Source organism: Mrakia frigida (assembly GCF_051309035.1).
Source record: "Mrakia frigida strain ATCC 22029 unplaced genomic scaffold BDY24scaffold_19, whole genome shotgun sequence".
Lineage (NCBI taxonomy): Eukaryota > Fungi > Basidiomycota > Tremellomycetes > Cystofilobasidiales > Mrakiaceae > Mrakia > Mrakia frigida.
Window position 1 is genome coordinate 475,055 of NW_027481262.1, and position 14,768 is coordinate 489,822.

A 14,768-nucleotide genomic window follows, 5' to 3' on the forward strand; every position below is an offset into this window, starting at 1 on the left:
AGCCGACGCGACGCTACGCTGTTCGTGAAAAACCGCGGCTCGTCGACAAGCGTGAGAAGAGTTCGAGGTCATGAGATTCAAAGGAGTATAATGCGTCTAGTTTAAATATGTTAAAGCCGGGAGGAGTGGTTCGTTCAGGTCATAAGCAAAGAGACAGCGAGGCGAGAAAAAACTACGTGAGAGAAGCAGGGTCGAGTGAAAGGGAAGCCTCGTTAGAGAGAGCTAGCTAGGAATCTCGATCGCCAGAACCCGACACCCTGAGCTTCACTCCTCCTTCGCTTGAACTGTTCACGTCGAGAACTGAAGGGGAGGGCGGCGTCGCCGTGGTCGTAGGAGGAGGAGAGGTCGAAATCGGGGAGGGAGAAGGCTTGGTATTGATCTGAGACGAGGGAAGGCTTGCGAGCGAAGTGTAGCTGACGTTCTGTAAGAGACGGGAGAAAATGCAAGGTCAGTAAGTTGCTTTTGAAGGAGGAGAAGGGGAAGAGGCAACGACGACGAACCAAATGCTCCAATCTCCCTGCTCTGGGAATCCTCCGAGTCCCTCCTAACAATCACATCGTGCAGCCCATCCATCCCTTCTCCTTCGATGAAAGAGAAGGCCGAGCTCGTCGAAGCGGAGTCGTCGTCCTCGTCGTAGAAACCGCTGCTGGCCGACTCCGACGCAGGGGGAGAGGTTGAAGAAGAGCGAGCGGGTTCGACTCGGACTTGGATTGGGTGATGAGAGAGTTGATAGTAGGAGGTGTGAGAAGATGGTGAGGAGGAAGAGGTCGAGGCGTGCCGAGACGAGGAGCGATCGCTTGGATGAACGTGCCGGAAGGAGGAGATGGAGGTCGACTGAGTTGGGATGGGTACGGGAGTTGAGGGAGTAGGCTACGAGAAGAGAACGGAGAAAATGTTAAAAGGGAGTCAGATTGGGAGTTTGGACGCGCAAGAACCTCTGAAATGACGAAAAGGGGAGACAAGGAAAGAGGGCTCACCAAGTCGAACTGCAACTGCTTCTTCATCCCGCTTCTTCCTCTCCATTGCTCTCCTTCCGGCGTCTCTGTTCGCCAGTCAGAGTGAGGCCCAGAAAGAGGACCGAGGGAAGGTGCTGCTGGTCGATAGACGATTCGGACTTGTTGGAACTGGGCTGAGGAAAGGTAGGACGACGACGTCTGAGGAGGAAAAGTCGACATTTCGGACGAGGGGTGGTGCTTCTTGAGGACGAGTTTGCGAAGGGAGATGGAAGTGAATGATATGGTTGGAGACAAAGACGTCAAAGATGTAGATGATGACTGTTTTGAAGAAAGGGAAGGTGGACGAAGAGGGAGTTGGGGAGTCAGATTCGTTCGGTCGACAATCCGAACATGACTGGGCGAAAAAGAGGGATACTCCAACTCACAGAAGTTGGGGAGACAGGCATAAGCCGTTCGAGGAGATAGAGAGTGGGATGTTGGTTGTTGGGGGAAACAAGAAGAGTCAGAGGAAGAAGAATTCTCGTTCAGCGTTGACGCTCAATGTCGCGACTCGTCGACGTCGTCAAAGCACCGTCGACACGGCTGGGTCGCGCCATCCCAACTTTGGCGTCAAACTGTACCAAAGAGGTCTCGAAAGTCGTACTCGTTTCGGATGGAGCTCTATGGCGAGAGTCGAAACCGCCATGGTCCAATGAAGAGCTGAAGATAAGAAGCAGGGCTGAAGAGGGGAGGACGACGCGGGTGACCGATCTCAGGGGACGAGCTGGGATGACCTGATTGAAAAACAAAGGGAGGGAAGATAGAATCAGAACCAGTTCAACTGTCGGCAGCGTCTCCTCGAGTTTGACAAGATGTTAGAAGATCGGACGTACCGAAGAACCGAGAGGGCGAAGAGCGAGGCGGACAGAAGGATCAGGCTCGTCGATCCCTGACGGCTTTATAGCAGTAAAAAGCCTTCGAAGAGAACGCTTGTCCGACAGAGACGCTTCTCTGGGAATTCTAGAAGGTTCGGATCTGTATTTGGGACTGCAGTTGATGAGGGAGGAAGGAGGGAAAGGAAAGAGGAAGAATCGGTGAGCTCGACTCTCCTTCCTCTCCTTCTTCGTCCTCTCCAAGTTCTCGGCCCTCGCAGATGCACCGACCTGAACAAAGCGTCAAGGCGGAAATCCTCCAGTGAGCAGTGATTCTTCCTGTTCCGACTTTTGAAGAGGAGGAGGGCACGCCTGAATTCGAAGAAGGAGAAGGCAGGGAGGGGGAGGATGGGCTCGAGTCTTCCGAGCATTCTCTACGACGGCGGGTCGCTCAAGTCTTTGCAGAGAACTCACCTTTGCCCATTAGTACCGGTGGTAGGCTACTCCTCCCGAAAAGAGAAGAACGTCTCAGTTAAGAAGGCTGGAAGAAGTGTGGTGAAGGTTGAGGGGAAGAAGAGGCCAAACGCTGAGCTTTGACCCTCTCCTTTCTCCTCGTCTCTCACCGTCAACCGTGAAGACCGCTGGCGACCGATTTCCACATTCCACTACAGATCACGGTTGGCTTACCCAGTTCATCTCTTCTCGAGAAGAGTGCTACAGATCAACAACGAAGGCTAGTTCACTATACAGCTGCAAAACAGACCGTCTCGCTCGCGTCGTTCCTCACTCTCCTCCCTTCGAGCTCTTCGCCCCTCGAACCCATGCAGTCTTCGTTCATCAGTGGCCGAAAGCAAAAGAAGTCACTAAAGAAGCTGGCATCCCGTAGTACGGGGGAAAGAGAGCGAGTCGTAGCGAAACCAAAAATGAAGGGAGAGTCCTGAGAAACGAGACGCGACGTAACGAGGGGATGCTATTTAGAGAAGAAACGGGCTCAGACTTAAACAGACTTGGTGGTGGCAGCCGAAATCGGAGATGAGGAGGTCGTGTGCGAGGAGACGGTGGGAGGAGCTCTCGAAGTCGCGTCCTGGAAGACGAAAGATGCAGACCGAAGGACGAAGCGACGATCAGCTTCGTTTGTAGAAGAGTTTCAAGGGGAAGGAAGAAGGGAAAGAGTGACTCACCGAATAAACTGGAGGGAGAACGTCGACGTCGTTCATGTCGACGAGGTCGTTGTTTTGGAATCCAGCGTCTCGTTCGACTCGGACCCCGTTGTCGAGCGGCGACATCGGGATCGCCGTGGGTGTAGCGGCAGCTAGAAAAAAGATGGAGAAGAATCGAAAGGGACGGAACCGTCGGATCAGTGAACGAAACGAGACGAGAGGGAGAAAAGAGCAAACCTGAGTACGTCCAAGGCTCTGGAGGAGGATGAGCTACCCCAGACTCTGGAAGTTTCTCATCGGATCCGACGAGACTGACTCTCCCGAGAGTCGTCATCCTCTTGATGTTCCTTCTCCAAAAGAAGAAGGCCATTCCAATCAAAAGAGCGATGCCAACGACTCCGCCGACGACGCCTCCTCCAATCGCAGCTGCAACACTCTTCTTCTCGGCTGGTGCAGGATCTGAAGAAGTGGGTTCGGTTGGAGTGGTTCCAGTGGTAGAGTTGAAGCCTGCTGCTAAGGTGGCTACTGCTGATGGCGTCGAGAGGAGGGAGTTGGAGTTCGAGGGAGACGCGACGACGACTTCACCAGCGCTGTTGGTCGTGGGATCAGGGGAGGAGGGAGCAGCATTTCCGTCGGTTGTGGTTTCGGACGATGGGGAGGTGACGTCTCCGTTCGACGTAGGTGAGGTTCCAGTAGTAGGGTTGGAGGGAGGAGACGTGGTCGTTCCGTCGGCCGTCCGGGTTGTCGTTTGAGACGCGGCGAGCGTTGCTGAAGACCTGAACACTGTGAACTGACCTTGCCCGGTCATGGTAGAGAAGGAACTGTCGTAAGTTGAGTTTGAGGTAAGGCAGCTGCTGACGTCGCTTTGTTGGACGGTGACTGGTGACAACGAGGAAAGAAAACGAGTGAGTTTTGCTCACTCCGATCGAGCAAGAAGAAGGACTCACAGCCAGTTCCTTGAAGAGTCGAGTAGGCACCATCTGAACCTCTGACCAGGAACAGAACCAAGCTCTACAGCTCAAAAGAAGAGAACAGAAGGGGGAGTGAGCTCGAGGTGAGGGGACAGAAAGAAAGGCGACGACGCGACTGGCTAGAAAGTACTCACTCCTGCGGTGTAAGGAACTGCAAAAGAGGATCCGTCAGAAGAGGTCGACGAAAATAGGAGATCCAAAGAGAGCTCACACTGAGGGATAGTGAAACGCATCCTTGTCGAGGAATCGACCCAACCGTCGAACGATTCGAACTTCGTTCTCTGTTGATACGGCAAGGAGAAGAATCTATCAGACGACCTTCGCACGAGATCAAGAAGAAAAGTCGGGACTCACGATCTGCGCATCGTTCACGTACGAGATGACCTGGAGATACTCGGGCTCGACGCTTGTTGTGAAGTCGAATGCGAGCTTTCGAACGGGCGAGCAAGCGAAAGGGACGAGAGGCAAAGTTCAGCGCCATCTCTGCAACTAGAGGAGTCCAGAGATATATAGCTCACAGGATAGCTGAGCGGGAGCGAGGAGAATGAAGAGAGGTCAGAGCGGTGCGAGGAGGGAAGAGGGAAGCTCAACAGCTCGGATCGGAGAGAAGGCCGACGGGAAAAACAAACCATTGTCCGATAGCAGAGGAAGGGTTGGGTGTGATCCATTTAACTGGCCCACTAGAGGTGATGACCCTCTTTTCGAGTCTCGTAGGAAGCATCTTCGATGAGACGAAGCCTGTGGGAGGAAGAAAGGGAAAGTCGGAAGCTTTTGTTCAGCGCGTTGTCTCGATGAGGGGGGAAAAGGAAGATCGAACAGCTCACCAGGTATCAAGAGCCCCAAAGTAATGGCGAGAATAGGCAGAGTAGCAACCATGGTCGAATACGAAGTAGGCGTTGGTGGGGGAATGGGTGTTGAAGGAAGACGAGGGAGGGCGAACGCACGGACGTGAGAGGGAAAAGTTGGAGGCGGGCCAACCCTGCCAAACCATACGAGGCGTTGGCCAAGAATTTCAAACCAAACTCTTCCTTTCGAATCTGAAACGGAGGGGTCGACAGGAGAGAAGGAGGTACGGTATGAACGGAGGAGACGGGAAGAAGGGGGGAGGGGTTCGATGTTTGATTAGCTTTGAGAGCGGTTTCGAGCAAATCTTCCTCGTTTTCGATCCAACGAGCGAGTCTCTGGTACGCAAACCACAACGGAGATATCGGCTTGAGAGCGATCAGGAGCTACAATAGGTCGAGGAGAGGAGAGGAGACGGAAGTGAGCTCGTCCTCGGTCCGCCCTCTCATCTTCGAAACGAGAACGAAGCTCACCTCGAAACTACGACACCGCCCTTCCTGTTCGATCCTGGAATAGGATGCGTAGGGCTTGAGAACGGGACAGCTTCGGTAGCGGAAGTTCAGCTCTTCCTACTCGACCTCTAACCAACGGAGCCGCGACGCGTCCTTTCCTCGCTTCGCCTCTCCTCCCTCGTCCTCTCCTTCGTACAATTCCAGAATCTAATACGGGCCATAACGATAAACAGTCTATAAATGAAATAAGAAAAGGCGTGAACAAGCAGAACGACAGCGTGGAACATGAACAGATGATGAGAAAAAAATGTGCGATGCGATCTCCTCTTCTCCTCTACCTCTACCTCTAACCGGAGAACTTCTTGGTCTTCTTGATGATATCTATCAGAAGTTCCTTCATGAAAGCTCCCGATACCCTGCGAGTCGGAAGAAAGGGAAGGGGCCAGGAGTCAGTTTGGACGCGTTCGGGCAGGAAGGAAGAGAGAGAGTACGAAGGAGTCGAGGCACGTACGGGATCTCAGTGCCCTGGAAATCGTCAGGGAAGTGGTTCTCTCCATCCTCCCGCCACTCAGATTCTCGTCGAACGGTGTTGTTCCACTGTGAAAGAAGGGCAGCAAAAGGAGGGGTGTGAGTTCGGGCGATGGAAGGAATCGAGGACGAGCGAGAGGGACCAAGATGCGCACGACGGTGTAATGATCGTGACCGAGAGGTTCTGGGGAAGATAAGAAGGAGGGCACGTCAGCGTGAGGTTGAGAAGAGAAGATCGAGGGAAATAGATCGAGGCTCACCGGTCATGAGTTGGCTGAGAGAGGGCGAAGAGAGAAAGTCAGCTTGAAGTAGAAATTGGGTGTAAGAGAGGATTTACTCACTAGTCTCGAGTGAATCCTCTGCGACGATAGAAAGATCAAGGAAGAAAGTCAGCTTCGAAAGCGAGACGAAAGCACGACGCGTCGGCCGAGGCTCTGCTCACTCAGGGTAGAAGATCTCGACGACGGTCGAACCCTCTTTCATCCACATCAGATGACTGTGATGCAAAAGAGAGATCGGCTCGTTAAGTAAAGAAAAGGGGGGGGCCGTAAGGGAGAAGGGAAGACGAGACGAACCTCAGGCCGTTTCCGTGGACTGAAAAAAAGAGAGGACGGAGAATGAATCAGCTGAGCTCTTGTCAAGGAGGGAACGATTCGGAGGAAAACTCACCTCCGACCAAGATCTGGGCAGCGAGAGAGGCAGAGTTTGTTGGTCAGTCTCGAACGAGCAGGGAACGGGGAGAACAACGCGTTCGACTCACGTTCGTCCTCGAACTCAGCGCAAACTGCTCCTTCTTCCCGATGTTCTCCATTCGAGCGTCATAAACCTCTGCATCAAACAAACTCAGCCCAATATTAGCTTGATCATTCGGATATTGAAGGAGAGGAAGCGAGGAGACTTGCGAGCGTAACCCTCAGCCTCAACCTCGTAAAGTGCCTGCATCAAAGCAAGATGATCCTCATCCTTCAGCTTCCGACGCGATGTGCTCTGTCGGTTGATGTAAGTGATAACGGCTGCGTGCATTCGACCCAGACGAAGGAGAAGGAAGGTCAGCCGTCGAAGGCAGGGGCGAGAAAGAGGGCAGAGTCAGAACGCACGTTTATCCGAAAGAGGCTCGTCGGGAATATGGAGAGAGTACATGAGAGCTTGTCGGAGAGGCTCCCACCAGTCCTAGAAAAGGCGAGGAAACAAGGAAGGGGAGAGTCAATTTCGAGAAGCGATGAAGGAGAAGAGGGAAGGGAGAGAGAACGAACCTTGGGAGCCTTGACCTCGGCGATTCTGGAGGTAAAGATAGACGGAATCAGTAACGAGTGAAAGGACGAGTGAAGGTAGAGCGTGGTATTCACTCCGAGTTCATCTTGTTCCACTGGTTCGCTGTTGGGTTGTGTCGGTGCGATGCCCATCGCTGAGGAAAGAAAAAGAGCGAACGAAGAAATCAGCTAAGGTTTCGAAGCTGTAGGGAAGGCGAGACCTGTGGTACCCACATCAACAATTACGACTGAGAGGGAGGAGGAAAGAGGATCAGGGGATCAGAAACCGAGCACGACGCGTCGAGGAAGTCGAGCTAGACGAAGACTCACTTCGCTCGAACGAGTAAACATTCCCCGAAACAGCCCTATCATTCCACCCCGCCAGCTCTTCGATAGCAGCCGTAGGAATCACGGTTCCCAAGAACCAAGCGTTGAGTCCAGGTCTGCGACGTCGAACGAAGACGATTCGAAGGTTCGATCAGCTATCTGTCCCTCCTTCCTCCCTCCTCCCCTCCCCGCGGCTCGAAGAAGAAAAGCTCACCCATCTCTCCACTTGACCTCTCTAGGGAAGATAACTCGTTCCGGAGGACTCATGTTGAGAGCTGACCCCTTCTCCTTCGATGCGAGAACGCGCCAGGCGCTCGAGAAGCATTCGATGACGAAGTGGCTGTGAAGCAAAGACGTCGGTCAGATTTGAGGAGAAGAAAGAGGATGAACGGAAGAGAAGTTAACGAACTAGTAGTGATCTGTTGGGAGAACGAGGAAGTCGAGGAGAGAGGCGAGGTCAGCTTTCGAGCGAACTAGCTCGAGGGACGAGTTGGAGAAAACGAAGTAAAAAAAGAAGGGTGCTAACCGAGGAAGCTGACTGGTGGTCCATCAGCGAAGAAGAGCTGCAGGCGGAACAGGTCGAAATGGACGAGAGATCAGCAAACGCGTCGAACAACAAAGGGAGTCTAAAAACAGCCGCGTTGCAAAGGGAGAACTCACCGTATCCCCCTCAAGTCTAGCCACCCTAGCTCCAAACAGCTCCAGAGCCTGAGCAGGTGTGATGACCTTGTAGCTGTGGCATTGCAGTCACGACAGAAAGGAACAGAAGGGAGGGGTGTGAGCTCGTGTGCACAGAACGAAGCTAACGAACAAACGAGGGTCGAGAACGAAAGCTCACAAAGTCTCATCCGCGATTCCCTCTCCGATGCTGACGATCTCCGAAACCGATGGTAACGACTGGGGATTCGAAGATACAGCGTCTGGTAGAGAGAGGGAAGGAAGGAGGAGGAACGAGCTTAGCTTCGAGCTCACCAAAACGATCGTCCATGCTTCCCCATCTTCTGAACTCTCTTCTGGATGAAAACTCACAGAGAATCCCCTTGTGGGTATACAGGTTCTCGAACATCTGGTAGCCAGGAATGCCACCGACCTTCTTGGTTTCGAGGTTCTTTCCTTCGAGGGCAACGAAGGCGTCTTGGAACTGGAAAAGGGGAGAGAGGGATGGAGGCAGAGGGAGGGTCCCGCGGTCAGCTTGTTCGCCCTCTTTTGGCTGTTTTTTTCGCGTACATGTAGAGGAAGGATACTAACCTGTCGTTTTGGAGGTGAGGGTGGTAGGAGAGGAGGGAGTTGCTGCACGGGTTGAGCTTGTTGGGGTGTCAGACGTTGACGGACGGAGTCGAAGGATGGACGGTAGTTCGAAGGGATCGAGGAGGAGGAAGAGGAGGAGATGACGTAGAAGAAGAGAAGAAAGGGAGCTGCAGAGATTGGGAAGTATAGAGAGAGAGAAGAGGGTCAGTCAAGTTGAGAGAAAGAAGGAAGAGAGTGGGCTGAACGAGAACGAGAACAAGAGAGCGAGCTCGTTGTCCTTTCGAGCTCAATCAACCTCCATGAGCTCGATCTATACAGAAGGTCGGCCAGGGGTCGAGAAGTCAAGCATGCCACTGACGGATCTTGGTTTGAAACCCACGAGAAAATCTTCCCATCTTCCTTCTTTTGAGCTTCCCTCCCTCCTTCCTCCCGAACCTTCTTCCCGTCCCTGCCTCTCTCCCTCCTTCCTTCCTCGACCCCTTCACCAGCAACCTGCCCAACCTGGCAACAACTACATAATCCTTTTGACTCACCTGCCAAAGCGATCCAAACGTATCTTCTCGGCACCCTAGGGACGTTGAGACCGCTGAAGATTCTGGTCCGACGAACCGCTCCTCCTCCTGCTGGTCCTCGTCGTTTCATAGAGGGAGCGCCGAGCATCGATCAACGATTTCCTTCTGATAGAGTAGCGCAGAAGAGGGAAAGGAAAAGGGAAGGGGAAGGAGAGAGAGAGAGAGAGAGGAGGGGGCCGTTGGGGTTGGTGGTCGTTTGGAGCAGAAGAAAAGAAGGGAAGGGAAGGTCAAACTCGTCGCGTTCCCTGCCCGCTTCTTTCGATCGGACTGAAACATGTGTCTTTTGGTCTTTTTCTCCGAGGCTGCTGCGAGAAGGGGAGATAGATTTCACTCTGCTGGGTGACAAGATCGCTCTGGGTGAGGGAAGCGTAAAGGAGGATTCTGTAAGAAGGCAGTCAGAGAAAAAATACAGCGGCGAAAAGGTCAAAAGGTCGACGCGTCTTCGTTTTCGGTTGACCGCTGTCCTCTTCCCTGCTTCATTAGTCAAAGTGAGCATCGAGGATATCAAGTAGTATCTAAGGTAGGGTGTCAAGTCGCCAGCTATGTACGTAGCTCGAACAGAAGTCAACTCAAGCTTGCACCGCCGCCACCAACACGCACCACCACCTTTCCCTTCACCCTCCCCGTCCCCAGCTTCGCATAGGCAGCCATCACGCCTGCTTCATCCCAACCATGAACTGAATCAATGCAAACGGTGAGCGTCCCTGCCAAACCAAACCCAAAAACAGCGTCAGTCTCACTCAGAATCTCAAACGCGACGCGTCTTCTCTCCTCCCTTTCGACTCACCTTCCTCCGCCAACCTCCCCAACTCAACCAGATACTCCCTCTTCACGTTCATGCTAAACATCACCCATTTCCTCTTCCCTCCTCCCAACCAAGTCGGTCTGAAGAGATTCGAACCCATGTTGCAAACCAGACCCGCGACGGAGGAGATGGAATCGGGGAAGGGCAAGCCGACGACGACGTATCTGGCTGAGGGGAGGAGGAAGGTGTGGGAGGCGTGGTAGAGGGCTTGGGAGGTGCCGATGCAGTCAAGGAGGAGGTTGAACCCGAGGGACGAGGAAAGAGGGTAAAGGGAGGAGAGTTGGGTTGGGAGAGGGGAGAGGTTGTAGTCTACGGTCTGAGAGGAGATAATAGGGGACACTGCAGTCAGTGAGACACATAGGATGAGGAGAGAAGAAGAGAGGTGTTTTTAACGGACCTCATCAGCTCCTAGATTCAAACACTCTTCCCTTGAGGAAGAAGAGCACGAAACGACGACGTAGACACCGACGGATTTGGCGATTTGGATCGCGAAACGACCGACCGACGACCCACCACCTGGACTCGGCAGAGATAAAAGAAGAAAAATGAAGAGGACTCAGCAGAGGAGAGTTGGGATACAGGAAGAATGAGACGAAAAGGAAACGGGACGCGTCGAAATCGGACTCACCGTTGATGAACAACCGATCCCCTTTCTTCAACCCACCCGTCACAAGCAAGGACTCGTACGCTGTCTCTCCTGCTACGACCATCCCTGAGGCTTGTTCGAACGAGAGGGTGCTGGGTTTGTGGACGAGATGCTCCTCCTGCGGAGGGTGGAAAAAGAGGAAGGACCAGGAAGGTCAACCTCTTCGTTCCGTCCGTCCGCTTCGCTTCTCTTCTCTTTGTGAAGGTTGTCTATAGTTCAAAAGGAGTTCAAAGGCCCACCTTGACAACAGCGTACTCGCACAACGCTCCTCGCCCAGTCTTGAGGTTGGAATCGATCGGAGTGTTTCCGAAGACCGCGTCGCCTGCTTTGAAGAGAGTGGAGTCGGAGGAGTCGACGACAGTGCCGGAGAGGTCGTATTCCGGAGTAGCTGTGAGCCAAAAAGAGCGTGAACGATAGAAGGTCAGCGAGAGAGGTGTGAGGGATGGGGAGAAAGAGAACGAAGAGAGAGCGAGAGGAGAGAGGGAGGAGAGGAGACGAGCTCAGAGCTCACAAGGCAGCTTCCTCATCATTGCAGGAACAAAGTTCATCAGCTTGTAACTGAGTCCAGAAGCAAGAGAGTCAGCTAATCTCTCAACCTTCGCGAGAAGATGTAAAAAAACAAGCTCACCCAGCAGGATTGAGCGCAACGAAAGCGACCTTGACCAACAGCTCCCCTTTGCCTGGTCTCAGGACGGGCGTGTCGGTGGAGAAACGAAGGACGTCTTGAGGGTGACCGCGAGCGATCTGTTGCCAGGAAGATTGGGTGGTGGGGATGGAGAAGGACATGGTGCGTGGTGGTGGTTCGGAGGGAGGAACGAGAGAGAAGGAGGAAAGAGAGACGAGCTTCGATTCGGAGTAGTGACCGGTCACGAACGAGCGAGGCTGCCTCGGGAAAAAAAGAAAGATATGGTCCGAACTTCTGCTTCCGCGACATCTTAGGAGGTGAGGAGTATAGTCGGAGGAAAGTTCTACTTGACGTCGAGTGTTCTACGAACACCAACCAAACAAGATCAGCGTCCGAGTTTCTCCTCCCGACCATCGTTCTTCCCTCCCTCTTAAAACCTCTTCTCCAACGACCAGCATCCTCGAGATTCCTAGGAAAAGATGGCAAACACGATAGAAGACTCCCTTTCGGTCCTCAAGCTCAAGACGACGCTGCAGGTTTTCGTGTGAGTCCTCTCGAGGGAGGGAGGAAGGGAAGACTGACAGGAAGGAATGTTCAGCTTCACCTTCGACCTTTCCTTTTCTCTTTCTCTCTCGACCTCGCATTCCCCCTTCTCTTGTTCTGGCTAAACCCGAAGGTAACATTCAATGCTGACTCTCCCACTGCTCTTCTGTCTTAGTTCCTTCCCCTCCCCTTACACCCAAACTCTCCTCCTCCAAGCGTTGACCTCCCACCTTCCCTCCCTCTCGATCCTCTCCTCCCTGCCCTCGAATCCTCCTACTCCTTCCTCCCCTCTGCTCATGTGGTGCGACTACGACGAGATGGATCATGAACTCATTCACGAGGCTGCTGGTTCTCCTCAACCTGTGCTGCTCGCGTCGAGTTACATCTACAGGAAGGCTTTGATCAGAAAAGTGAGCTCGAGCTTAACCCAATCTCTTTTCTCCCTCCCTTCTCTGACGACGCGTTTGCTTGATTCTTCCTTCGTTCCCCTCCTCAGAACTTCCTCCACCTCACAACGCACGAATACCTCGCCAAAGATTCCCAACGGAAAACCATTCGTTCCCAAACTTCGGGTCACCCTCTCGAGCCCGAATCCGCTCTCGTCAAAGCCATGCCCAAAGGATCCACGTTTGAACTCCAGTTCGCCGACGAGCTCGACGAGTTGTTTGCGGACGAGCTGTATCTGCTTGGAGAGGAGATGGAGCAGGCTGAGAAGGAGGGAGAGAAGAGGTGGTGGATTTTGAAACCTGCGATGAGCGATAGAGGGATGGGGATCAGGCTGTTCTCGTCGAGGAGCGAGTTGGAAGAGATCTTTGAGGAGATGGAGGAGGATTCTGATGAGGAGGAAGAGGAAGAGGAAGAGGGAGAGGAGGAGGAGGGCAGGGGTGTGAGCAGTAGTCAGTTGAGGCATTTCGTCGTTCAGGTTCGTCGCTCGTTCCTCTCCCTCTCTACCCTCCCTTCTTCAGACTCACCCTCTTCCTCTTTCCACAGGAATACCTCCCCTCCCCGCTCCTTCTCCTTCCCTCTACAGCACCGCACCCAGCACCAGCCAACCACAAATTCCACCTCCGAGCCTACTTCCTTCTCTCCTCCTCCTACACCACCCTCCTCGCCCGTACAACCCTCGCTCTCTTCTCCTCCCTTCCTTACTCGCCACCTTCTTCGCACGAAGAGTCTCTCCTCCCCCATCTTACCAACACGTGTCTACAACCACCGATGAGTCCGGGCGAGGTGAACGAGGAGAACGTGCATCTGCTTTGGGAGCTGGAGGGAAGGGAGGTCAAAGGAGGAGGTGTATTGACGAAGGAGGTGTTGGAGAGGGTTTGGAAGGAGGTGGGAGAGGTGGGAGCCGAAGCCATCAAGGCGGCGGTGGAGTGTGGGAGTGTGCATATGCAGACGTTGCCGAACTGCTTTGAGGTGAGTTGACGCGTTTTCGTCTTTCGTTCTGTCGGTTTTGCGACGCGTCTCTAACTTCTTCTCCTTTCGCTGCTTTCCATCACCTCGTTTCAAATAGATCTTCGGCGTAGACTTTCTCCTTACTCTTCCCACTCCCTCTTCGACCACCGCCTCAAACCTTCATCCCCAAGTCCACCTCCTCGAGTTCAACGCATCCCCCGACTTCCATCAATCCGGAACGCGTCTTCAAGCGGAGATCAAAACGATGTTCGAAGGAGTCGTGAAGGGAGTCGTGGCTCCTCATTTCGGCTTCGAGACTACCGTTGATGAGGACGAAGAAGAACAGGGGGCAAAGAAGAGCGAGAGTGGGTGGAACGGGGATTGGAAGGTCGGAGACGAGAGATTCGGATGGGGCTGTTTCGGGAAGGGAGAGGTCAGGGGTGGATGGTAGTAAGACTTAGATTGGAAGGTATGTATGGTGCGTTTGATAACTTTGCAGGGTTGGATCAGAGAAAGGAGAGAGGGCGAGGGAAAGGGCTCGACGCGAATGGATGGTGCGAGCGAGTCTCTCGTCGAGAGGCCGAGCGAGCGCCTCAAACTGGGTGAGTTGACCGATGACGTAGTGTAGTCTACAGCTTCCAAGACCTGACTTCTCCTTTTCTGGTTTCGTCCTCGACGCGTTCCAGAACACGCAGCTTCCCCTTTTGGTGTAGGCTCGCAGCCCTTCGATTGCCCAGACTTGCTGCCGACCTTTCACCCACCCTCGTTTTCCTTTCCCACCTAGACTTGGACCAGGGACTGAGGACGCTTGGGACAAACTCGACCGCGGAACTCAACTTTGTGAGTCTTCGATCTCGATCCGCTTGCTCGACGCCCTTCCTCCTCCTCCCGTAGAGCTGCCTGCAGGACTGCCAACCCTGACTCGGCTGTTTATTCCTCCTCCCTCTCGAGATGGGGAAGCAAAGGTGAAAATGAAGCAGGGGGAGGGGATGATTCCTCGGTGAATTTCAAGCCGCTTGGCTGATGGAGACCTCGAGCTCACCTCCATCTCTTCGTTCTTTCTCTTCTTTTTCTCTCTTGGTTCGCTCGTCTTTCTACCCAACCCTTCACCATCACCCGCCTTCCATCGTAGCTTCCGTCCTTTCGTCCTATGCGACAAGCGCAACCCCGAAACACCCCTTCCTACTCCTTCAACACCTCCGGACCCGCCGTCGCGTCGTCGTCCTCCTCCTCTCCTTCTTCCCCCTCGTCCTCTTCCTTCCCTCGTCAACGTCAAAACCACAACTCCAGTCCCAACAACATGAACCCATCTCCTTCCTTCGGATCCTACCAATATCGTGCCCACTACGGATCGTCGGAAAACCTGGCTCCTTCGAGCTACGACCGCTCTCCCCCCGTCGGACTCAACTCGAGAGGAGGATCTGGAGGAGCTGGGAACCCTTTGCTCGGAACTCCCTCGAGCGCTTCTGCCTTCTCGAGAGACTCTATTGCCAGTAGGTCTAGCACGAACAGCTACTACCAGGTGAGTTTCTTCATCCTTTTTTTACTTCTCATGCCGTCTCCTCCTTGCTTGGGCCTTGGGAGCTTCCCAAGATG

The 14,768-nt window shown here is 53.6% G+C and overlaps 5 protein-coding genes across 5 annotated transcripts; 1 reads left to right on the forward strand and 4 right to left on the reverse strand.

Annotated features, from left to right (window-relative positions):
* Positions 1–60: 60 nt before the first annotated feature.
* BDY24DRAFT_442212 (uncharacterized protein) lies at positions 61–1,550 on the reverse strand. Its single transcript, XM_076644670.1, has 4 exons — positions 1,382–1,550; positions 978–1,274; positions 501–870; positions 61–421 (listed from the first exon to the last, which is right to left on the reverse strand). The coding sequence occupies exons 1-4, from the start codon at positions 1,400–1,402 to the stop codon at positions 213–215; spliced, it is 897 nt and encodes a 298-aa protein (XP_076495838.1). The 5' UTR covers positions 1,403–1,550; the 3' UTR covers positions 61–212.
* A 1,254-nt stretch (positions 1,551–2,804) lies between these two features.
* BDY24DRAFT_416053 (uncharacterized protein) lies at positions 2,805–4,814 on the reverse strand (the record flags this gene model as incomplete). Its single annotated transcript, XM_076643540.1, has 10 exons — positions 2,805–2,891; positions 2,989–3,119; positions 3,205–3,846; positions 3,915–3,978; positions 4,073–4,089; positions 4,150–4,219; positions 4,293–4,367; positions 4,457–4,463; positions 4,568–4,676; positions 4,763–4,814. 10 exons carry the CDS (start codon positions 4,812–4,814, stop codon positions 2,805–2,807), a joined length of 1,254 nt encoding a protein of 417 aa, XP_076495839.1.
* Positions 4,815–5,436: 622 nt separating this feature from the next.
* Positions 5,437–9,360, reverse strand: BDY24DRAFT_392320 (uncharacterized protein). The gene is made up of 23 exons (XM_076640887.1): positions 9,120–9,360; positions 8,587–8,753; positions 8,368–8,479; positions 8,177–8,258; positions 7,999–8,071; positions 7,865–7,901; positions 7,748–7,757; positions 7,553–7,678; positions 7,342–7,454; positions 7,246–7,259; positions 7,108–7,166; positions 7,015–7,039; positions 6,859–6,931; positions 6,664–6,774; positions 6,522–6,589; positions 6,431–6,443; positions 6,337–6,355; positions 6,204–6,257; positions 6,103–6,120; positions 6,022–6,035; positions 5,917–5,945; positions 5,745–5,830; positions 5,437–5,649 (listed from the first exon to the last, which is right to left on the reverse strand). The coding sequence occupies exons 1-23, from the start codon at positions 9,244–9,246 to the stop codon at positions 5,580–5,582; spliced, it is 1,500 nt and encodes a 499-aa protein (XP_076495840.1). The 5' UTR covers positions 9,247–9,360; the 3' UTR covers positions 5,437–5,579.
* Positions 9,361–9,637: 277 nt separating this feature from the next.
* Positions 9,638–11,444, reverse strand: BDY24DRAFT_442215 (NAD(P)-dependent alcohol dehydrogenase; the record flags this gene model as incomplete). The annotated part of the gene is made up of 8 exons (XM_076644671.1): positions 11,238–11,444; positions 11,121–11,167; positions 10,849–10,997; positions 10,592–10,727; positions 10,361–10,479; positions 9,946–10,279; positions 9,759–9,862; positions 9,638–9,673 (listed from the first exon to the last, which is right to left on the reverse strand). Exons 1-8 carry the CDS (start codon positions 11,393–11,395, stop codon positions 9,638–9,640), a joined length of 1,083 nt encoding a protein of 360 aa, XP_076495841.1. The 5' UTR covers positions 11,396–11,444.
* A 138-nt stretch (positions 11,445–11,582) lies between these two features.
* BDY24DRAFT_392324 (tubulin-tyrosine ligase family-domain-containing protein) lies at positions 11,583–13,668 on the forward strand. Its single transcript, XM_076640888.1, has 5 exons — positions 11,583–11,778; positions 11,953–12,187; positions 12,274–12,699; positions 12,768–13,193; positions 13,291–13,668. The coding sequence occupies exons 1-5, from the start codon at positions 11,714–11,716 to the stop codon at positions 13,621–13,623; spliced, it is 1,485 nt and encodes a 494-aa protein (XP_076495842.1). The 5' UTR covers positions 11,583–11,713; the 3' UTR covers positions 13,624–13,668.
* Positions 13,669–14,768: the final 1,100 nt, after the last annotated feature.